Raw genomic sequence first — 24,903 nt, 5'->3', positions numbered from 1 at the left:
TTAATAATTTGACTTCAGTGGAAAAACAAAACAGTCAAAATAAAAACATTACAGTCTGCATCAATGCATTTGAAACAATGAAGTTTCAATCTCTTGGTCCACTTGTGGTGAGAAGGCAAAATATCAAAGCAGATTTGGGTAAAATGACTTTGAATTACACTGAAAACTTGAATTTGGCTTGGACAATCAATAACAACGTTTCATCAACTATGACAAGTTCAGTGCAGCACTCACTGACTACAGGAGTGAAATACGTTCAAAACGAATGCATTTATTAACAACTACAGTTCAGTGAACAACCCACTGGTAAAAAAAAGTAGACACTTTTGCAAGAACGAAATGTCCTTGAGGACCATTTCGAAGTCAATAAAGAGCAGATAAGATGAGTTAATCTCAGAGACTGGGGTGCTGTGGAGGTGAAACCGTCGTCCTCTGCGTTTATTGACGTGGAATAAACATCCAGACTGCTGATTCGGTGTAAAAGTCACACTGCGTTCATGTAATCTCAGTTTCTGTCCGTCTGCCGGAGGACGATTAAGATTTTCCATTCAGAATTCCAAACCTCTGTCCAGATGTTTAATTTGAAAGGTCCACCCGCGGGTCCATATGATAGCGTGGAGCAACTTTGTTAACACAGCAGAAGCAAACTTTTCCATATTTCAGAATAAAAAAGTCATATTTCACACTGGAGAAACAGGCTGTGGAACATTTACACTTTACTCTGACGTCTGTTTTACTGCTCATCTTCTCAAGAGAGGACGAAAATCGCAGCTGCACCGAGGTGAAACACGAACCTTCACAGTCTGTTTATGCACTTAGTGTTTAAGGTTTGAGTGATCAGACGGATCCTCGACAACTCATTTCTCCAAACTTCGATGAGCAGAGTTTGCATACTGACCCTGAACACAGCAAACAAACAGGCTTTAAAAGGAGTAAAAAACAGTGAACATTGTACAACAAACACATCAACTATACTAAACTCCCTGGAAACACTCGGCTAATGCTTTCCAAAAACCTTCTTTTCATCCCAAGTTTGTTCTCTCCGTGCCTCAGGCCGAAGGGGTCCAACTCCATATTGTCTTCATTAGAGCCACAGATTGCCGACCTGGTTTGGAAACATGGTGTGCGTGCGTGCGTACGTGCGTGTGTGTGTGTGTGTGTGGAGGAGGCTGAGGTTCCTAAACCACATTCTTTAAATTCCCTGTAAACAAGAGAGTAGAAATGAGGAGGGGTGTCTGTGGTGATATGAGGGTGAACACATGTAAACAATACACATCCAAATCTAGAGGAGAAAGAAGGGTCAAATTTGTCACATGACATGGATCAAAAATAAGCTATATACACATGTTTACAGCGGGAGAGCGCACGGAAACACTATGGAGCGCACACAGACGCGCATAAAAAGACACTCTCCAGTGCCAATAAAAATGCAAAACAACATCTGGCTAAGGACTGGGAGGAAAAACAAACATGCGAAAAAAAGGAATCGGTATGGAAATGACAACATTTGGCGACAGGGCTAGTTAATTCAAGGCCGACACACACACACACACACACCCGCGTGTTTTGTCACAACAGCAGCATCACAAAGTCTCCGATCTGTTTACTTTGTATGCGACACTGCAAACAGAGCTGCGGTGCTCATCTATTGTTTTGTAAAATGGGCTGATTGAGACAAACACAGATGAGTAATTGCACAGACTAAATGTCGCAGTGGAGGGAGGGGGGAGGGGTGTCCGGTGTGTGAGCCATTGTGATGCGGTCATCAGATTAAACACACATTTTTTTTTATACTGTTAGTGTTGTGCTTTCTAAAGCCATCCGTTATTCTGGCAGTGTTTGTTTTGGATGGACCGCGTTGCACGAGCGTTTGAAGTCGCGTCAACAACAACATGCTTCCGAGACAGAACCACAAGTTCAGTGATGTTGTATTTCCATTGCCTCATTCATTTCCCATCGATTGAACCCAATATCCTGAAAACAACAGTTGATTTGTCAACAATAGCGGTGACCTCACATTTGCATGTCAGGCTTCAAATCTTCTCGATAAAAGCGTCAAGCTATTTTCCAGAGTTTAACTGTGAGTCTCTGACGGATGACTGCACTCCTGCCCTCATTCTTCAAGGGGCTGCTGTCAAAATGTAGCGTGGTTAAGTACTGGTACTGTCCCTCTATTAACAGAAAATATGAAATATCAGTCTCAAGCACATCAATCGTACTCCTGCACGACAGACACCAGAAAAGAACCAGTCAGCCAGCCCAGCATGAACAGATGGGTGGGCCACAATGTCTATAGAGCGCACCGGAACATAAGCCGCACACACAAAATTTAGGAAGGAAATATATTTTGTTCGTACATGAGCCACAGCAGGCTCAGGGCTGCTGTCTACTCTTTAGAAATCAGTGTTCCCGGCTTAAAGAAAGAGGATCACTTCTTAACTGCTTTTGAAAACAGGGTCCAGCATCAACACTTCATTCATTCAAACTCTGCAACAAATCATGGGGCCACTAGACTTAAACTCATCACATCTTTTATTTACATATTTTTTTAAAAGGTGCATTTGGAACACTTCGCAGTAAATATTACTCCTGTGATTTTATCAGTTTGATGAGACAAGGCTCAATGTTTCAGTTGCATGAAGTTCATTTGCCCGTAAAAATCCATATATTATCAACACTGCTGCAGGGTTCAGACCGTGAGAAAAAAGTAGCGGCTATAGTCCATAATTTATGGTATTCATTTTTGGTCTTAAAATGACTTGGCAGGCCAAATGTGGCCCCCAGGCCTTGAGTTTGACCACACCCAACTGTTTTTGATACTTTTTTTTTTCTGTTGTGCTGTGCTTGGGATAGGACAAATACAAATATATCGCCACTTTATATAGTAACAGATATACAAAATTCCGAAACTTAGTTTAATAAAGGCCATATAATCCAATCTTATATAGTAAATAGAGGTCAGTGATAATAAATGTGATTATGTCAAAATTCATGTTATAATTATAATAAAAAATCTTTAAAAAAATACAATTTCAAAATATTTAATATGCTCATAAAGTTTCTATATTGTGAATATTTGTGGTAATTCATGTCAAGGTCATTTAATATAAATCAATGAATGTGCCCGGAAAGAGATGATAAACAATAAAATGACTATTACTGGAAGCAAACAAAACAAAAACTAAATAGTGTGATAAATTCTTCATTTCACTTAAATTTCTGATACTGTGGTCAGATCCTGAAAGTGCTTTTTTCTCAAGACTAACAGGAAAGAAAAAGAGCACAAAGAGAAAAAGAGGTCATCAACTGTTACATGTAAATCGTACTGAGTAACAAAATAACTCCTGTAAGTCCTGCTATGAATGTGTGCCGAGTCCAGCAGCAGGAGAACTGACAACCATCCAGACGTGAAGAAGCTGCAGTGGTTCCGTCCTGACACTGACATGACACAGTTGCTCAGAGAAACTGAAGGTCTGCATACGTCAGCGGCGCGATGCAAACTCGCACGCACACACTCTGATCGTCTGGGGAAATCACGTAACCAGACTCTTGTAAACACAGATTTGAGGGTACATAAACAGCTGCTGCGGTCTTTTAATAAATAAAAATTACATGTTAATTAATGCAGCCCATAACAGACGGGAGGGTGTGTGTGTGTGTGTGTGTGTGTGTGTCTGCGAGGGAAACAATGGGAAGGACTGAGTCATTTCCTCCAGCTGAGACTAAAATGTTTGGGTTGTCTGCAGCCAGTATTAGACCTCGGGCAGAGCTACTTTCATCGCGTTTGAGCAGGGGTAAGGTGGCGCATCACACGCTGTCTGGTCAAAACTACATGGGCAGCAAACGTGCCGATCTCGATGAGGCAGTGAAATGTTTAAAGATTACACTGCAGCGGGCACTTCCAGAATGAGTCAACACTCAATGTGCTAGGCTAATGGTTTCATTTGAGCTGGTGCTTGATACTAAGGTTAGGACAAGCTTGTTTTAATCCTCCCCATGAGTGAGGAGAGCGTCTCGGTGCTGGAGCCAATATCAATGCAACATGCAGACAGAGACCAAGGACCAGTCTAGTTTGTTGCAAAGATCAATTGCTCCAAGCAAGTGTTTACCCCACCTCAAACACTGCATCATAAAAATAACATAAACATTGTTAATTCTATGAATGTTTAATACGAACTACAGTACTTTGATCATTTGCATTAATAGTTTCATTTGCATTTTCACCATCATGTGTGGTTGAGTCAACCTAAATTTAAGAGGGGGCAGGAGAAATGGAAAAACAGAACATTTGCGGTTGGATTATCGCTGTTGGATTAAAATCTTTATGGTTGATTCGTGCCAGCAGACAAATGTGGGCACAACCACACTCTCCCATGCCCACTTTCTCTGGGAAAACCAATGTTTGTCTGCTTCCAAAACATCCAGCCAGATGATGTCATAAGTGTCTGTGAGCTTGTGTGTGTGTGTGTGTGTCACGGGCCTAGCAACCATGCCTGTGCATAAGTAATAACAGGGAGGTATTACAAACATGCTGTTCCAGTTTGGAACTAAAATAATAACAGCTTCTCTTTTTTGGTTTTGGTGACTCTGCTGTTTGTGGTCAAGAGCTTTATGACCTACATGCCAATAAAAGGAGCTTTCAACAAGATTTGCTAAGATGTACCGCCTGCTGCCCTTCTCTAGACAGCAAAAATAAAAATACTGGTTCAATCTTGCTGTTTTACACGCAACAAGAGCGTCGTCTGGCTGAAGTAAGAGTTGAATCAAACATCCTGGAGCTGGTTTCCTATTCAGCATGCAGAAGAGGACAATGCAAAGAAGAGAGACTTATTTTTATTTGGATAAATAATAAACTGCAACTGCCGCTGAAGTGTGAAGAGGCACTCTCAAGTTTGTTTTTGTGAAACACCTTGACTCACGCTTGAGTTTATCATCTTCCAAATGCGCAAATATTAGGACTGGAGCGCTGGAAAGGCATGAAAGACGATAGACAAGAAGAAGCCAAAGGCACGTTGTTCCAGGTTTTCTCCATCTTTGGCTCGTCTGCAAACCATTTCTCCTCCCAATTTACTCCTTCCATCATCCCCTCTGTCGTCCCTAATAAAAGTGTTATGAGGAGAAACCAGCGAAACACTGGTCCCCTCTGGATGAGATGATTTAGCGTGAGCCAACAGGCCAAATGGCGGGTAAATAAACTTCAATTCCCCCTGATTTTGAGGTGACATGGAATATTCCAAGAGCATAACTCAATCCTGCTTGGAAAAACACTTTTGAAATTCATCACTATTTATGCCAATACAATAATTTGTTATGATTCATTTCATCACATACCTGCTGCTGATTAAAATATTGTTGAACATGACGAGAACACGGGATGGTTTTCACTTCAACTGCATCCTGCTGTGACTTTAAGGACTATGGTGCACAGATGTCACTGATGGGAATCAGAAGGTGATGCTGCACACATTGTTCTACTCAAGTCCATGTGTGTGAGATGGAGCAATAAAAACCTATGCCCATCTCATGCCTCGGTCCTGAGTTTTGTCCAAACTAAATTAATAATAATAATATGATGGTAATTACTATTTAAAAAGAACCTCTTAGAATGCTGTTCACAAAGTGTTTTAGAGCCGAGAACATGCTAAGAATACAGGGTCAACAATAGCACATGTTTGCTGATGTCTGAGCAAAACAGAAGTTGAGATGAGCTTTTAACACTTCATAACACCATGGCTCGGGCGCCCATATAGAATCATATGGGCACAATACAACACCTTTATAGAGTGGAGCAACACTTAGTATTACTAGAATTTTAAATTGACAAGCTCGCATTCACAATTGTAGTAAACTTGAAGAGATTAAAAGTCGCTCTCCGAGTTGCACGTTGTCACTAGTTCATGTATCAACATCAACATTTTTGAGAAGATGCAACAGCAAACAACAGAACCTGTCGGCCCATCTGTAACTGAAGATTCATCTCATATATGCAGCATGTTATTTACTTTTCAGTAAAAATGTCCTCGATGAAAATGGCGTGGCACCGACACCCACAACCAAATCTATCACTTCTCCTCCTTCAGCCGACGTGAGTCGCAAAAAAATTTAAAACTCTTATGAATGATATAACCATGTCAAGATCAGCACCATCATCTAGCTGGCCTCAGTTTGGATCGGCTATCACGACTGACTATCTCTGTTCCCTGACAAGGCACACGAGGCCCCCTTGTTGATTCAGAAGGCCTCAGGTGGATTTCATATTTCAGCTCTTTTCCTAACGACACAAAAGAGCTGAAATATGATTGGCTAAAACTGTACCGCAAGATACAACCCAGTTGATTGATGTGACATGTAGCAAACAGTCTGTGGAAAACAACTATAATGTATTCATTCAGTTGCACTTCTATTTATTTAGTTATCTTTCTTAATGTATATGTCACCAGAAGAGACAGCCTTGTTGGCCCTGACAGCACCCCACTGATCAGTGTGAGATTCTAACAACTAACCAATGAGACAATATTGTGCTGTACCATTCTCCTTTCTCTCTCTGTTACGATTCCATCGCCATTTCAGCAAATCTGCCTGCTGGTTAGGCGGCAGATGTTGAACAAACCTGTCCCATCTAGACAGACACACATCAACTTTAAACATTTAAGAAAAAACAAAGCTAAAAAAAATGAGATGACGCAATTAAAAAAAAGTTCCTCACAAAAAAAGCGTTTGTACAAAATTGAGGGAAAAATTGAAAAGTACTCACAAGCATTGAGGAAATGTATATTGATGATATGAATTCCTAACTAAACATTTAAATAACTCCGACAAAGTCAGAAAAAGGTTTGATAAATAATAATCATAATAACAATAATATTAATAGAAATAGGTTCATAATAAGAGTATCAAAGATAATGCTCAAGAGATCTCCAGAGTCTTTTGCCAAATTAAATTTAGAGAGTCATAATGCGACGAACTGACAACAGCAACACAGTAGATGCTACATTAAGTCCTGTAACTAAGGACAGCCTGACTTTGGTGAGGTTATTACCCGGCACCATGTGACTTTGAGCCGCAGTCTCATACGGTCCTGGCACACGGACTGCAGCAGAAGTGCTGTTAATGGACACAGCTGACACACGGAACGGTGAATACAGACTCAATATCAAATGAGCAGAAGCAACAAGCATATGAAAATGACTTTTCATTAACCTTAGAGAAACCTAGAGGTGATTGCTGTGCAGATGTATTCTTGTTTATAGTGGTGTGTGTTTGCAGCCCAGTGCGATTTGAAGATTTCAACTTTCGGTTAACGTTCTGAGTATTGGAGTATGAAATACTTAATGATATTGTTAGTTCATTCTCCATCATTCAGTTCAAGTGTTTGGACGAGCCTTTAGCAGCCAACTTAACAGGCCGACTGTTATTCCACAGACATACTTGTATATGATAATTTCTCCTCATATTCAACCTTTTGCCAAAGTTTCACCCTTCTGAGAATCTCCCTGGAGTTCTGCGGGCTGTCAGCACAGGAATCTACAGACCCATCACAATGTACACACACACATGAAAGAACATATAAAAAAGCTAAAGATGCAAAATCCCACATGTTGGAGTGGAGGGGTACAAAAGGATGTTAGAAACCACAATGATTTCAAGTCATACTTTCATCCCTCAAAATATAAGACACATGAAACCCCCACATGAAAAAAGAAGTGGCGAGACAAAGGGGCTCGAGGTGAGCGAGGGTTCACAGCTATGTACAAACAGTAGCACCTGCTCCTTCACACAAACACGCACCTTTGATGGTGCTGATGACTTGGTCCAGGTGTTTGGCGTCGTTCCGGTCTGGTCGGCAACTTGGACTGATCTCTAACGAGTAGTCTGGTCCGTACTCTGTGAAAAACTGACACACAGTATTCAGTTGTTAATAAAGCTTTGTATGTCAACGCGCGTTTTCGCTGCTCACAGCACATACTCCCCCTTGTTTCTTAATTTTGATGCAAAGTGGCTGGAAGTATTTTTTGTTTCTTCTTGTTGTTAGTGTCTTTGGGAATTGTTTGTGGGGTTTATTAGCTTTGTAGGTTGATACTAAAGGTACTATCATCATAAAATAACTTTATAAAATGGAACCGCAGGGGAGAGCTCACTCTTGATATTCCTTATACACATGCATCACAACGCGCTCACTGCGTCAACACACTTCAGGATGCACTACACATTACATTACACAAAACACATTCACAAAGAGTTTCACGCTCTGAGCCAACGGTTTCCTTAAAAAGGGGCAAAAAATTGAGATTCTTTGAAGTTGGAGCCTTTGTACGTCCTTCTGAAAGTAACAAATATGGGAAAATAGAATAATGATTTTTATCATCTGGTCACAATGTGCGATTAATCTTCCTGTAACACGCAAATTGGTAAATCCAATCCAATTAAGCTGTGAGCTCACAGACCGCTTAAGGCGTGTTCAGAATATTCGCCAGACTGACTTTTTTTTTCTCTCATAAAAATACTTGAGATACTCAGATAGAGGTGATCAGAGGGGGTGCAACATTACCTGAGGCTACTGCAAATGCACACATTTATCTCAGAGACAAAAACAGCAGGGGACGAGTTGGCCGTGATCCCATTTGAGAATAAACAGAGGAAAATAAAAAGAAATCATTTCAAACAGAAAAATGAGATTACAATATTGAATGCCCCACACCCCGTATAGGAAATGAAAAACTATAATAAAGTCCAAAAAGATTCGCCTTTTCACTAGAGCTTGATGACTGAATGACTGGATGAAAAAGTACAAAAAGGTATATATTCTTCTGATGAATATAAAGGTGGAATTAATTAATAAATAAGAATAAATGCGATTATTGTTTTGTTCTTGTATATAGTCTAAGCTTTCAAACCTCAACAGCACTCCCCATCCATGAGAGGGGAATCGACATTCAGCCTCCAAGAACACGATCACATTGGTAGAAGATCGGAACAGGTTCCATGTAAGCAAACAAGGTAACCTATATTGAAGGGAAACACTTTCTTTCTTTGGCCGGAGGTCAGTCTACTCTGTCAAGCCCTCAACAAGATGATGCCAAAAGCAATCCGGCACCCTGAGTCTTACGCAAGGGCAGAAGGACACACTCTCGCAGTGAAGGTAATCAAATCTATAACCTTCCAAATGTTTGCCAGCCACTGAGCTGTGCAGCCCTAAAACCAATAATTGAAGCCGACATGCTACAGTGACAGCTTAATCATCAGGGGAAATGAAGTCTATACATGTTCAAGGACATTTCACATGGCAAGGTAGCAAGCTGAGACACGTCCTGGCAGCCTTTTATTCATGAGATACATCTTCCCAGTGTTTCTACATGGATTCTCAAATACCTCTTGTACCTCTTGCTCAAAAGTGGGAAAGTTTGAAAAAATGCTCTGAATGCCAGTTTGATAATGTGGCATTGCTTTTTAATTCCCACGACATCGAGTGCAGTCGGACAAGGCTGCATTTAAGATCCCATGCGTGAGCTGTTTTGTCGTTCATGTCAAGGGCAGCGATCAATCTACTTCAAAGACCAGAATAAAATATTTCAAGAGAAATTCTACACAAACAATTTACATTTTTCTGTGGAACATTTTGTGCATTCACCACACAATGTAACATCATACAATCAAACACTCAAATCCACAGGAAGGCAAATAATGGAGTATCTCTTGGATGATATCTCTGTGAAGACAGATGAGATTCATGAAAAACAAAACTGTTCTGAAAGACTCACGACTCAAAAGCATCACCAAAACATGAAAACACAAACACACACATTCTTGTATTTCTGCCCTTGTTAGGACTTTTGGAGGTTTCTCATTGACTTTCATGCTTTCCGCAGCTTCTACCTCTAAACCTAACCATCCAAAACAAATAGCTAATCTTAACCACTCTTAACTAAACTTAAACCTAATTATAATGACCCAGTTATTTTGAAGTCTTCATTCTCAAATTGAGGCTTAACCTCGTGGGGTCTGACCAAAGGGCCCCACAAGGGGGTGTTTCCCCCACAATAGGACCTCTCTAGGAGAGATATACTTAAACACACAGACGCATATGCATGTTTAGTTTTGCATAATTTAATACTTTTACATCACTGTGCACTGATGGTCTTACCTCTGCCAGAGAGAGACTTATATGTACAGTAAGCAAAAGAAATGAAAATGTCTGAAAAGAGAGGAAGTTGGCCCTTACAGGCAAACAACACGATGATGCACAATAACAAATTCAGATGTCGACTAAGCGTGTTACGTACGCTCCGTAATCACTAACATATCTTTATCAAAGGATCTGAAGTACGTGTTTTCTGGAAAATCTGAAATGTGTTGAATGAAACCCCAGAACAGTGAAGCAGTCAACAGTTGGACTTTTTTGGTCATGCTCAAGAAGCCAGAGATGATTTCAGCAAATACCAAAGCCTCCTGGCATTTACACAGCAGTCAGACCAATTCCACACATTAAAGAGGGCCAACGTGAAAACAGGTTGATACACAGAAGGACGAGTTCAACGAGAAGTTAAAAGCAGCTGAAAAAAAATAGGCAATGCCAAGGAATTTGCTGGGCCATGACTCAGTGCCATGAGAGCAAAACAAACCCAGAGGAAAGGTTTGACCACGAATACGTCAGCCTTGTTAAAAAAAAAAGCCAGTTGATGCTGAGCAGCACACATCAAGGTGACTGAGGCTGGAAAAACCTTCCTTTATTGATAAGAAGTGTTTATTACAATGGTTTAAGGACATTTCAAACCTCACCAGGAATGCAGTAAAGCATCACAATCATAAACGCTTGTACGACTTTAAAAGAGGTGTAACTTAGATCTTGGTACTTCAACTTCATCTTCAGGGCAACAGTTACCTACACATCTCATGCCATCCCTCCTTCCCCCTCTTTCTTCCGCTTAAGCCGAAAAAAAAGAAGCATTAACAAGACACCGAAACCATTATGATCATCCCATTAAGTTCCAGTGGTAAGACAACTTTTAGTTCCCTCGATTGGCTTTATTTTTGCGAAGAAAAAAGTATCAGCCAGCAATAATAACATGCTGTTAAAATCCTTTGAATGAGATGAGAATGAAACACTAAATAGTTTGATCCAAACTTTAACTCTGTGTTTAATTCAAAGGTGAGAAACATTGTATTTATATTGCGAAGGGCTCATAAAATAATAGTAACACGGTGAATCCACTGTATTTCAACTAATCTTCACGTAAAGATGGTTTCAATCTATTCATTTTCTAGTTTGATTTTATAAGGCCCATATGCTTTATTTCTCCACTTAAACATTCCTTGGCCATCATAGTGTATCATTCCCTTTTATTATTTTCTTCCTTGGACATATAATACTCTCATAATTATAATAATGAACAAGCAGCTTTGCACTCATCTCTTTCTGAACCCATGTTACTGTTTTCAACAGCAGCCAGTATATAGGAAAAAGTTTCGGGGACGAAGCTTGAGCAACGGGAAACATATTTACAAACAGCAGCATTAAATTTGTTCTAAAGTTCTTGCAGAATAACCAAAGACACCTCCCAAAGGTCAAATCAATCACCTGACATGCCAGTTCAAGACTGATGTCTTTAAGAGTATTTAACAAGTGTCACGCTACACTTGTTTAAACGGATGAACCTAAATTGTTAAGTTGCAGAAGTATACTTTAGTTACCTTGAAAGACAAAAACGACTTTGTTACACAAGCAAGAATCAAGATGCCGGTTAGATGAAGATCAGGGTTACAGTGCGTGTGTGTGATAATGTGGATGGATGACTACATGCATAAGCAGAAAACCTCATTCTCCTCAGTGTCTGTTTTCAATTACCTACGATCAGTTTCACTGACTTACCTCAACCAAGTTCAACATGAGAATCACACACACATGCAGATGGACACACACATCAGTGTATTCCCATGAACCCGATGCTCCATCTCCTGCTGTCCAAAAAGACGAAAAACAACACACACAGTCTCCTGCAGCCTGCTTGTTTAGTTTGGATGACCATGGGGAAGAGAAAGACTCACACTGTTTAAGGACACAAAACATTTCTCAAAAATATTCCTCCCTGTTTTAGACACATGGACGTGTAAGCCAGAAAAACACTTCAGTTACACAAGAACTGAATGAAATCATAACAAAAGTAAAACAAGTCGAAAAGATAAGCAGAGTGATAATAGAGACTTTTTAACGCACGGCTCCGGGACACTGCGGCTCTACGTCACCTGAACAAGGTCAAGCGACAGAAAAAGCATCTGACTGGACCAACCGTCTCCAGCAGAGACATGAGGAGAGACAAATTGTGGAAGGCCATTTTCCACAGTCGCTAACATGGAGACGCACACACAGGACACTGGCGTGGGTATATTAAATTACTGCATGATAATTCATCTGCAGACCGTTTCAGTGTGGACACTCATTAAAAACTGATTTGTGAAGTCTTTCATGTTGGCAAAATGCTTTCGCTTTACATGTCTCATCTGACTGTCGTGTCAGTATTTTGGTCTATAACCTCATTCATGACTGAGTATTAGGCTATGTCCAAGTAGAGATGTCATCTCTCTAGAGAAGATCTATGTATTTCCCCAGCCCCATGACGGCAGTAGGAAAGTATGAAACTGGCAATGTGGAAATGCTTCAGACAGTTCCAGTGTTATGCACAAAATATTCAGCCTTCAGTTAATCACTTCAAATCTGTATAGTCTAGATTTTGTACTATTTTAAAACGAGTTATTCTTACTGCAAAACATCTTCGTTTTAGGACTTATTTATATCTCTTAGCTTTTATTTGTGTCAATGTTTTGTCCTGCAGCTGTTCACCACCACAATGTGAGTTTAAAAGACACATGTTGAGCATGTATATTTATAATCCCCTCATTTTGAAATGGAATCATATTCATTTATTGTTTATGCTTTTATATATTATGCTACATTATATATTTAAAATGATTTTCAAAACATTTGGTGCATCAAATCGTTTTTGACAAAGGGCGCGTGCTCTTGTTTGTGATCAAGGTCCGTGCCCATGGGATGATGAAAGAACACTAAATTTACACAGCAGCAAAAATGATGATTCAACATCCAGGATGAACGCCACCCTTGAACCCACAGCACAAAAGCAGAAACAAGCTCCACCACCATGTGACTCACTCAGGGGAAAACAGACACAAAACTAGCTGTACATCATCCTCAAAACATTGCTGGTGGACCAACACCCAGCTGCGACCCACATTGCACACAGTCATGAGCCCAGCCAAAATAAGATTGACTATCAACACAATAACATGTTGATATTTTGGCTAATTGTCATTTTTCACACTTCGCTGACGGCAACGAGAGGCAGCACAGGAAGTGCCTGCAGACAGGAAAAGAGGAAGTACAAAGTGAAGAGGCGGGACACTTCCCCGCTGCCAATCTGGGAGCAGAAATGACCTCCCTTCCTGAGTGAGTATCTGACTCACACACTGCTTCTGTTTTTACTGAAAATCATGGAAATACATACCAACAATTGGAGATAAAATGACAACCTTTCAATCAGGAGCGTTTTCTTGTCTAACAGCATGTTCGGAACGCATCAACAACATGAATTCTGGTTGTGCTTATTTAGAATTTCAACTACTACTCCAGACAAATTCCAGCACCAGACATGAAGGAGGAGCCACAACGTACGCAACTTTTGCTAGTAAAAAGAAGGGTGCCAGCAAAGAGTACAAAAGCCTAGACACCATTGAGCAGTGATCGGCAGTAAAGAGATAGAAAGATGGTAAACATTCTAGTGCAAAGCCCAGCACAAACCCTAGCAGAGCCAGTCAGTCAACTATCAGTCCAGCTACTCAGCCTTCAAGTGCATGCTCATACTGATGTGCTCGCCTGAACAACAAACACAGATTCTCTTTTCAAAAAAGGACAGAGCAGGCAGCTAAGGAGGCTGAGGTCCTGTGGGGTGCAGGGAATGGTCCTGAGGATCGTCTATGACTCTGTGGTGGCATCAGCCATGTTCTGTGGAGTCGGCTTCTGGGCATGCAGCGTTACGGGGAGGGAGAGAAAAAGGTTGGACAAATTGGTGAAGAGGGACAGCTCAGTCATGGGCTGCTCTCTGGACTCAGTGAAATAAGTAAGTAGACAGGAGGACTGTGGCCAAACAGTCATCCATAATGGCCAGCCTGTCTCACCCCCTCCAGGACACTCAGCACCATCAATGGCAGACAGTTCCACCTTGGTGCATGAAAGAACGATTTTGTCTGTCCTTTCTGCCCAGTGCTGTCAAGTTGTACAACAGTAAACTTTGATGGAATCGTTGCACACTTTTCTCAGATACAGTTATTATTCATTTATTGTCATGATATTAGTTTATATAGTCTAAGTATTTATTGTCTTGTGTTGTATTATTTGATGGCGTGTGACTGTTTAGCTTTTTTTTTTTTTTTTGCTTTGTTGATTTATCTTTGATTATTCTCAGTGAATGGCTGATATTTGTTGTTTTGTCTCTGAGTCTTTGTTGTCGTCGACTGTCGCTGCTCAGTCGCTGCTCAGACATGTTGAATTTCCTCACTGTGGGACAAATAATGGACATCAAATCTAATCTTATCTAACGTAAATTCTCCTTGTCATGCTCCAGTTCTAATTGAAAACTTACTCCAAAATCTTCTTGCGTTCTGGGGTGCAACCATTTGGTGTCTCCAACTACAAATAACTTTTACATCTGCAATCTACATTATGCTGTTTCAGCAACAATAAAAAAACAAAAAAATACAATCAATAAAATCAAGACAAATATTTGTCCTACATGAATGGATGTTTATGCTTAAAATTGCTGTCAAAGTTAAGTCAATTAGTTTATCAAATGTTGTTGCAGCTCAAATTCACCGAAAAGGACAGAGAGAAGTGAAAAAAATCAAGTGGTCATAATCCTTGCAGCCATAATCCAACACCATACCTCCCCATACTACAGTAGTTACAATAACACAATATGGAGACAATGTCGATAATTTGGTTTTAGAATTTCTATATGTTCCACACTCTGTGCATAAATAAATCACAAAAAAACTCCTCTAACCTGCAGCTATTTTCCTACCTCGCAGCTCTCTAATTCATATTCAGACCGGCATAGTGGCGATCGCTCAGAATCAACGAACAATACAAGTCAGCGGAAAGGCAGGCTGACCCTTGACCTGCTGGCACAAAAACCATCTACATGTCTTTTCAGTGGTGTTTTTGACAGATACTCAAGCACAATGAGCAGAAACACTTGTGAGACGCAGTGCCCACATTTTATCGACAAGCTCTGAGCAATGTTTGCGCTGCTTCATTTCTTGTTGTTACCCAATCTACAGATGATGCTGTCTCAATGTACAAAGGGTGAACACACAAGAAGCAGGTGAAACTATTATGAGCAACATAAAGCACTTTCTTCGAATACGCTTTCTAACACGCAAAACTTCTTTAAAAAGGTTTGAATCATTTCGTCACAAAACTTATCAATGCATCTATTCATGTGGTTTTGTCCACAATGTCGAGTCAGGGAGCACAGAGACACACACTCAAACACACGCACAAAAGTAGGTTTTGTTCTACGTGTGGCTGGAACTTCAGCTTTGCTTGGTCATCATGGATAAATGCCTCTCTTATCGAGCACAACGGGCAGACAGAGGGGCACACATTGGTTTGGACAACCACTTTAGTGAAGACATTCATCAAAGCCCAAACTCCAATTAGCAAGAACATAAAGTGTACATGGAAAACAAGTCAAACAACGCTCCAACAGAATTAAGGGTGACTGCTTTTTCACTGCTTGCGTCACTGAAATCGCCTAATGAAGGCGCTGTTCGGCAGTGGCCGCTCTAGAGAGCTAGAAAGTACAACTATCATAACAATGCAAATTGTTTTTTAAAGCAGGATCTAGAGTTTGTTAAGAGAATGTTTTTGCACTAAATATGGTTTTGCACTAGAAGCTTTCATGTAAGTTAACACTGTTTCCGTCCGATTCATAAATTGGAGTAAATTAAATACACAAAATAGAAAGTGATAAATTATCATGTAGTTAATTTATTGGACTAAATAAAAAAAATGAACCCATAATCATACTGAGTCCTTATTTGTTGTGCAAATAGTGATTCATTTTTTTTCATTGTTTACCAAAGGCAAGTGCAATGACAGACACATTTTGTTTTGAATCACTTAAAGGCCATTTAAATGAAAAATAAATATAATTTTGCTTCCTTTGATGATTCTCTGTGACAAAGCAATTAACCTCTGTACTCATGGACTGCAGGAGAACCATACAGAGGCGTGGGGAGATCCTACAAGCGCCGAGTTTCATAGTGCGATGCTGCAACACTACTCCACTGTGCTGCCTGTGGAAACGGGTGCCGCGATGACTCACAAAGGAGAGCTCCCGGCAGGGTTTGATGAGCCAGGTCCAGCTCCAATCAGCACCGATCGGCACATTGTGGTAAACCAGAGTGTCCAGAATGGCACATTTCTGCTCTGACGTCATCACCAACCCAGCCATCAAATCTCGTGAGTGCCGAGCGAAATGCAGAGCCTGCAGTTGCTTCTGGAAAACCCCACCTTCTCTGACCCCCAGGCATGCTGGGACAGAGTGGGTAGTGGCATCAATTTGGTCAACAGCTTTGTTAGACAAAGACGTTTGATTTATGACAGATGTCCCAACCACATGAACACCATCAGACACAGTTGATGAGACGCTTGTTTCCTGTGGACACCCGCATCAGTATTCAATGATTGTCACAGTTCTTTATCATGCTCTTATTCTGAAGTTCCTCAGGATCAATCCATAGCTTGGAAAATGAATCAGAAGAGACACATTTGTGAGAATAAAAACAGTGCAAGCTAAAGTGGTTCTAGTTTCTAGTAAACTAGTTTCTGTCAGCAGTGTCAGCGTCAGAACATTCTGCTTCTCCTTGGGATGACTTTCCACGCTGGTGGAAGTCATCACTTGGCGACTAAATAAACCCTTATCTTGGCCAGAGAGATCTTCCACAAATCTGCCTACCTGGTCATCACCTTGGCCCCGCCTGGTCTTGCAAGCTCTCGCTCATGTCTAACACATTACATATCTTTTGAAGAATTTGAGAGGTGTTTGTTTCAGCAGACAATGACTCAGCAAAGAGAAGCTTAAAGAAGCACTTTAAATATCAGGCAAGTGTGTTTGGCCCATGTTTGTATACGCTCCAAAAAATGAACTTTAGACAGCAACAATTGACAGATGGTTAAATGTGGGTGACTTTGAAACTAAATATTTCAATGGGTGGATTTGAGGGCACAACAAAAAAGCAAATAAATAAGATACTACACGTCAAACATTGCAGATTAAAACGCTAAGGTATTCAACAAGGATTAAATATTTAACACTGTCATATTTCTTTTTATTAGAAATGACATGTTTCTAGTGCATGAGTCCACATCCTTGAATTCATCAACAGCAGCAGCTGTTGGCACTGATAGTTGCTTTATTTTTGCAGAGGGCTTCTTAATGAGGTCAAAGGCTATTTAAGGCCACTGGAGGCTGACATGGCATAACAAGAGCCACCTTTCTTGGCGTCAAAGTGACACACGCACGCACGCACGCACACACACGCACACGCACACGCACACACACACACACACACACTTGACTGAATTGAGATCCAAATGTTGGTCGGTGAAAAGGGCTCTTTGTGTACTTGAGAGATGACGAATCAATTGACTCCAAAACATCTGGGATCATGTGTTGTCCCTGTGTTTTCCTCAATTTGTCACCACATTTGATTCATAACAAATATGATCATCAGATTCCCCTTAATGGAGGTTATGTCTCAAGCCTTTTCACGAGTTATAGTGACCTGATTTTTATTTTTTTTTAAATAACCAGTGTTGTAAGCGATGATGACGTCAATGACACAATATTTTTAAACTTCAATGCTAAACCATTATGAAATAGCATTAATCTTGTTTGAATCGAGTCTAAGACAAATCAAGTTTCTGTAATATCTTTAATGATTTCCAGAAGAAAAGAGTGGCCGTATTACATCTCATCTAATCACATTCAAGACCTATTTATCTGATGTCAGGTTGCCATGCATCTGGAAGCTACAATGAGTCACCCATCTTGGTCCGGTTTTGTTCTGCTATGGATAAGGCAGCAAGAAATCCATTATTTTTTTGTAATAACAATTACAATTATAATATATAGATTTAGCACTTTTTGTTTTGTTTCCATCTAGTATTCACTTTGTTATAGAATATTAGCTACCAGATCACCATGTTTATCTTTCTAATAACTGAAGCGTAGTCACTAAATGGGTAATGTCACCCTCTAAACAAACAGATGAGAGTGGATGTTGACAGGATAACACAGTAGCAGCTCAGACTCTTCTTCTGAACACATCAAAACCAAAACCTCTACATGGCTCACCTACAGACAAACCCCCTCATTGAGGAGCAGGAGGCCATCTTTGATTAGATGAAATGACTCAGCAGACAGTGAACACAAGGGAGTGTGTTTTCATGTGTGTGACTTGGCGATTTTGTGCGACAGAATAATGAATGAGAGGTTTTGTGTCCGTTTATGTGACTGCAACAGTGTGTGTTGTGTTACCTCGTGGTCCGGGATCTCAGAAGAAAGAGTCTGTCCCAGCACAGAGGCAGTCAGGTAGGTCCAACAACGAGCCGTATTAGCCAGATTATAACCACCTGGTGAGAGATTGGCAGAGACAGGCACAAAAGGTCAATATAACTTTAAGGGTTACCTCAGCGCACAGTGAACACTGCCAGACTTTATCATGCAGTGATGGTGCACAGATGTATCATCTTTGTCTTCCGATACATATGTAACATTAGTGCAAAATAAATGTTTAAAACACTACATCGATTAAATATAGACCCATCAATCCACAGTCAAACTGGCAGCATCCTAGGCAAAGACTTCCCGACCCTCTGAAGCTTCTTAACTCATCCTAGGTATGACTGAGGCAACGCTAGGACAACTGTTCACTTCACCAGATCTCCCCATAATAAAACTTAACTCCATTGACATCCATTTTCACCAAGAATACCGGTACATTCCCTCGAATATCTCCATCTGATTGTACCTGAAAAACCTCAATGGAAAATTCCAAATCTGCACCATTAAGAAGAAGCCCAAATTTCAGGTCCTTAAATGTCTCGAGGATGGAGGATGTCATTGAAAGAAAATGTTACATCTTAATTTACTCTGTCACAACCATGATTTGGGGGCCAAAGGTGAGTTGCATATAGTTTCTTTCTTGTCCCAACATTGTTGGGTCCTGCTGCTAAATAAACAACAAAGCGATTAAAAACCACAAATCTTTGTTCTCTTCAGACATTGAAACACTTAACAACTGAAGCAGAAGGGAGTCGACTGCTCCTCTGAGCTGGTGATCAACTGGATCAGATCGCAGTCTCTGGGAAAATAAACAAACGCCGCCAATTGAGCTTAGCTATAATTTCTGGACTTCCCCCCCCCCTTTCTTTCTTGGACAGTCAGAGCACCAAAGCAGGCAGGAAACAAGTGAAGACAGATGGGCATGACTTCACAAAAGCCTGTGGCTTGAGTCAGGCTGCATACAATTTCATTATATGGTACAATAATTGAACAAACAGGCTTATTTGCCTAATTTTACCCCTTCTTTCAGGTCCAAGTAAGACACCACAGACAGTTTGTTTATAAAAAATACACAACCCAGCTAAAATCTCCAATAACACACATGGCTATTATTTGGTGTTTGGACGAAGGTGTTGGCTCCACTTGGTAGGACAGGAAGAAAAAATGTACAATGACAAAACATATTTCAAAAAACCTGGAAATGCATGGTTTTCAATACATTTTTGGCAATATGGCCACCTGCTATAAAACTCAGTGACTGTTAAACTGAATGATGCAACTTATATCAGATATAGGAAGAGCCTTTTACGAGCTGGACTACGCGCAGTTATGTCACAAACTAGCTCTGACTCAACTGGACTAGCCTGAGCTGGATGCTATAATAGGCAACGCTTAAGTAAGTGGACCAGTGGACCTATTGAATAAACGCCCCACTTGGACACTGTCCAGGAACATTGGTGTATTTACGTTCATACACTGGATCTTCCATTATACACACTCACATAAATTATACAGAAGTATTCAGTGATGTGAGTAGCATGACTTATGAAAAAAGGGAACCTGGAAAAACAGTGATATTAACAGATACTGAAATTACAGGGGGCATCAGAAAATCTCAAACCCGGTCTCATTCAAACTGACATAGAGAAGGAAAACACTAGAAGAACAGAAGCCAGGCCAAGAATCATACAAAGAGAAAGGGTGAGTCGATGGAGTGGAGAAAAGAGATTGATTGTGAATTGAGAAAAAAAAAGGAAAGAGAAAAAAGAAGAACGTGGTCATAAATGAGAGAAAGTATGTAGGACAGAGAGAGACAGAGAGAGAGAATGGAAGAGAGCAGGGATTGTAGTGGAGAAAAATGGCTTCATTGTGTCGTATAATTAGTAGCTATCATCTGGCCAAGGGCTCAGGGGTCTGAAACAGAGCATGATGTGTGCGTGCACACGCGCATGTGTGTGTGTGTGTGTGAAGAATTTTACTAAAGTGAATAAATGGCTTACATTTATAGGAACTTATAAAAATTATAGGATTAAAAACCAAGCACGTGTTTCGGCAGATGCACTGCACAAAGACGAGGACACTGCCACACAAAAACCAGCCAAACACACATGTGTAGCGCACCTCCTCCCAACAGCAGGGCAGGTAGCTGCCACTGTAGGACATACTGCAGACACTTGGCCACCCCCACTGGGGTCATGTTGAACGAGCACATGGGGTCGCCCGCCATGGTGTCGGCACCGAGCTGCATCACCACTGCCTCTGGGTTGAACTGGGCCCGCACTTCCTGCATCACTCTGCAAGAGATGAAGAGAACAGGAAAGCAGAGGTTATCCACTGATGGACCAATCAAAGCCAGCGGGTAGTGTTTCGAAGCAGGTGTGCACACTCTTACAGAGGACAACAACTGGCCAGCTCAGTGTTTAAGATGTTTTCAGAAGGACTCTTGGACTTGATTCCTGGCGCGAAACACTGGCTCTAGTTTATACCGTACTTGAACTGTTGTGGTTCGGTAGAGAGGAGGGGAAGAGTCCTTGAGAAAAACTCTCAGATCCTCTTTGTGTGATGATTTACGGTGTTACCTTGTAAACACTTGATAGTATCTGTCATCTTTGATGCCATCCTCCAGCGGGACATTGACCGCATACCAGCGCCCTTTACCAAGTCCAGTATCAGAAACATCACCGGTGCCTGCATCGAAACATCAGAGATCACACTCAGAAGTAAAATCCTATTATGAATCTTACTTGAGAATTACTGACAGAACAGAAATTTAAATGAATACAACAGGGGATAAAATGAAAATCAAACCTTACCTGGGAAAAATCCAGGAGAAAACTTATGTAAGGAGGCTGTCATGACTTTGGATGTGAAGCTGAAGGCATCTTCAACACCTGCAGTGTACACCAGTGAGGCTGAGACTTTTAGGTCTTTCATTATTTAGTGAAAAAAAAAAATCAATTTAGCCACATACCGTCCCCGTGGTGAAGGTCCACGTCAACATAAAGAACACGCTCATATTTCTCTCTTAGTTTCAGAATCCCTAGTACAGCATCGTTGACGTAGCAGAAACCTGACGCTTCATCCCTAAATTGTGAAAGAACCGACTCATGAACGGCAACGATGACACAGGTCATGCTTGGGTAATGGCGCCCTCCAAAGGTGGTTCTGTGTAATCAGTGAGGCTGTACCGCTTGACAAAAACGACTCAAAACATGCGATCTGTGCAAATTGAACTATTTTCCTTTTTTTCTTCAAAATATCGTATTATGTAGACTGCACTAAATGTCTGTTCGGCCATTCATATTGATGTGGGTCACCATACATAAGTATTTTCAAAAGAAAGTGCTCATATAAAAAAATAGATGATTTGATCATTGAGATACAGTACATTTTTTCTGGTAAATTGGACATAAAGCAGTGCCAGAATTATATTTTTGATTGGCTCACCTTTTGGCATGGTGCCATCCTCCAGCCCAATTAATGGCCACTTCACACTTCTGGTCCAGCAGACACTGGGCGGCAGTCAACGTAGCTCCACCAACTGCTGCTGCATAGTCAAAAATACCTTCCACAACTGGACAGTCATAACCTGAGGGGGAAAACAAAGAAAACTATGTAATTGATGGAGTATATATGAAATTTCAAATTATTGTTAGAGATCAAACAGAATGGAGAACAGATAGGGGGGGATGACGAAAAGGAGGCAAGTGGACGGACTAAAGGCGGAAGCAACAACGCTATTAGTGGGTGGAACAAAGGGAATACAAGACCGAGCTGTCTAAAAAAAAAAAAAAAAAAAAGCTTAAATTGAGCTCAGAAATTATATGGCTTAGTGAGTTAGAACTGTTAATAACAACCCAAAAGGCAGACATTCATAAAAGAAAAAGAGAAGAAAACTTTAAACATCCCACATTATCTAAGAATGACTTTCTTCCTTTTTGTTTTGGGTGCTCATTTGGATCTTTGGTGCCCCAATAATGTTAGATGGTATATGTCCATTATTAGTCCCACAGCGGGAAACTCAATGCATGTAGAAGATGAGACAAAAACATCCAAGCATCTTTAAGGTTCCTGAAGGCGGTTGAGCCATTCCAATTTTGTCACAAGCCAGTCCCATCCTCACTTCAATCCAAGAATATGTACAGTGAGGACCTGGTCAACTATTTTATGTATTCTGTGTCGCACTGTGTAAGTTCCAACAGATTCTCCGACTCTCACATCACTCTGATCAATGATTTTTCGTCAATTTTATTTTCAGTTCTAACTGAGTTTCTCATTGCAATGGATTTATTCACATGATTCATGTGTCACTGGTAAGCTCACCTAAAAGTAACAGATCAGCGGGAAAGAACTGTCATGAAAAATAACTGTCAGCAGCTGAAGAGTTCATAGGCATTCGGGTGGGATAATAAGTTAATAAGTTTCCTCATCAGGTGCATCACCCCTAGACTCAAGCAGAGTGCTGCCTCTCCCCAGTCACAAATAATAGAAGTGTTTGGACACCACATCATTTTTAAGATTGACTGTTTTATTCAAAGAAACTGGGATCCAAAGGGCTGCAAACCATTGGCTCCGGCTGTGTACAATTTTGAAGCTGTCTGTGAGTGCTATTTTGAAACCACAACTGTGTCATACGTCATTCAAAAATAGAGTCCTATTCCTCCTGGATTACCTAGACCATAATCGATGGACTGGGGGTCATCGTTGTCTCCATCTTGGCTGATTTTGTGAAGGTGCTCCAAGTAAGAATCTGTGTGGAACTTTGCCATTTCCTCGATTGTGGCAACTTGCGGTTTAACAAGGCTGGAAACAAAAATATATGCAAGGCAGAGACAAATATTCACTTCAATACTGAAACATATCCACATTGTGCAAATTACTGTATTTGTTAATAAGATACGGTTGCAAGTTTCAGATTCAGAATCAGCTGTATTGGCAGGGTCAGAAAGTCATTGTCACCAAGTGATATTTTTTTTTCTTAATTTTTAAAAATGACACTCCAGTTACATGTTCATGATTGCAACATAAGGGCTTCCAAGATGTTTTTAAACAAAAGATGTTAGGACTATAGCATTAAGAGTGCCCGCCTCGTTGTTGAAGGTGAAGCTAAATTCAGCGCACGTCAGTAAAAGATATCACACTATCTTTCGAACAAACCTGATGTGCTGCACAAGGACAAGCGTAAAAATGATGCCACCATACCATTCAAATGTCAGTACTACTACTGTTCTGACGCTGTACTCGTTTGAGACTCACCTCATGTGTTTTAGGAGACCATAGGCTTCGATCAATGAGTGGACCATACTCGCCTGGTAACACGAATATACATCATTATTTGACTAGTTTAAGCACGAATCTTCGTCAAGCAGTAAAATGAACTCACCCTGTTTGGCACTTTAGATAAAGAGTCACATGTTTCGATGTATTCCGGACTGTAAATATAGACAACTCTCCGCTTGCTGCAGCCCTCATCTTCACTTTCACTCCTGTCACTCATTTAAGCTAAGTAAAATGCAAATATTAAAATTACTAAGCGGTTAAAACAACTTGTTTGTAGGGAGATCTGATGAGCATCGGCTTCTTTTCGCGGTTGGTGTCACAACGTCAACATTCCCACCGGCAACCACTGTCTTTCTTGTGTCTAACGTAATTTTTTCGCATTTTAATTACGTTCCATAGTTCTAGAAAGCTTAGTGTGCTTTTGATAAACATTTTTATACAGAATATCAACGATTTTGCAAACAAAATAGTATGACATTGTACAAGGTGGAACTTGCGATTTTTGGCGGACATATTAAACAAGGCAACCGTTTTGAACGAAATGCATTGTGGGACTTATAGTTTATATATGAGATTTCACCACGCTAACGAACCGTTCAGTCTTATCATTATTACGTTCGGTCCGAACATAATAATAATAGTTTTATTTCGGTACTAGTGCTCGTTCTTCACTGTTCTGCGATATAGAACGCCAATAAAGGTACACCTTCTTCCAAAAAATAAAAAAAATAAGCGTACTTAAAACTAGTTAAAAAGTACAATAAAACAAATGCAATAAAAATTCAATATATCTTTTAGAGGAGTGTGTAGCGACTCCTTTTTTGTTTGTTTGTCTGTTTGTTTTTTTACAACCACGTCCATCATTCGTTCATTCAACTTTTTAACTATAGCTAGTCGATGTCTTACTTAAAAAAAACCCAACCCTATTCCGTCTGTGTCATAAAGAGTCGTGATAATATATTTAAATGTTCAATGTGCAAAG

General features: G+C 40.5%; 1 protein-coding gene across 1 annotated transcript; it reads right to left on the bottom strand.

Moving 5' to 3' along the window:
* hdac8 (histone deacetylase 8) lies at positions 1-24,233 on the bottom strand. Its single transcript, XM_053860946.1, has 11 exons — positions 24,025-24,233; positions 23,898-23,950; positions 23,314-23,444; positions 22,089-22,230; positions 21,613-21,725; positions 21,455-21,532; positions 21,221-21,329; positions 20,763-20,935; positions 18,615-18,709; positions 7,789-7,894; positions 1-1,201 (listed from the first exon to the last, which is right to left on the bottom strand). The coding sequence occupies exons 1-11, from the start codon at positions 24,136-24,138 to the stop codon at positions 1,179-1,181; spliced, it is 1,137 nt and encodes a 378-aa protein (XP_053716921.1). The 5' UTR covers positions 24,139-24,233; the 3' UTR covers positions 1-1,178.
* Positions 24,234-24,903: the final 670 nt, after the last annotated feature.

This window comes from Synchiropus splendidus, chromosome 3 (genome assembly GCF_027744825.2).
Source record: "Synchiropus splendidus isolate RoL2022-P1 chromosome 3, RoL_Sspl_1.0, whole genome shotgun sequence".
Lineage (NCBI taxonomy): Eukaryota > Metazoa > Chordata > Actinopteri > Syngnathiformes > Callionymidae > Synchiropus > Synchiropus splendidus.
This window is presented reverse-complemented; position numbering and strand designations above follow the sequence as displayed.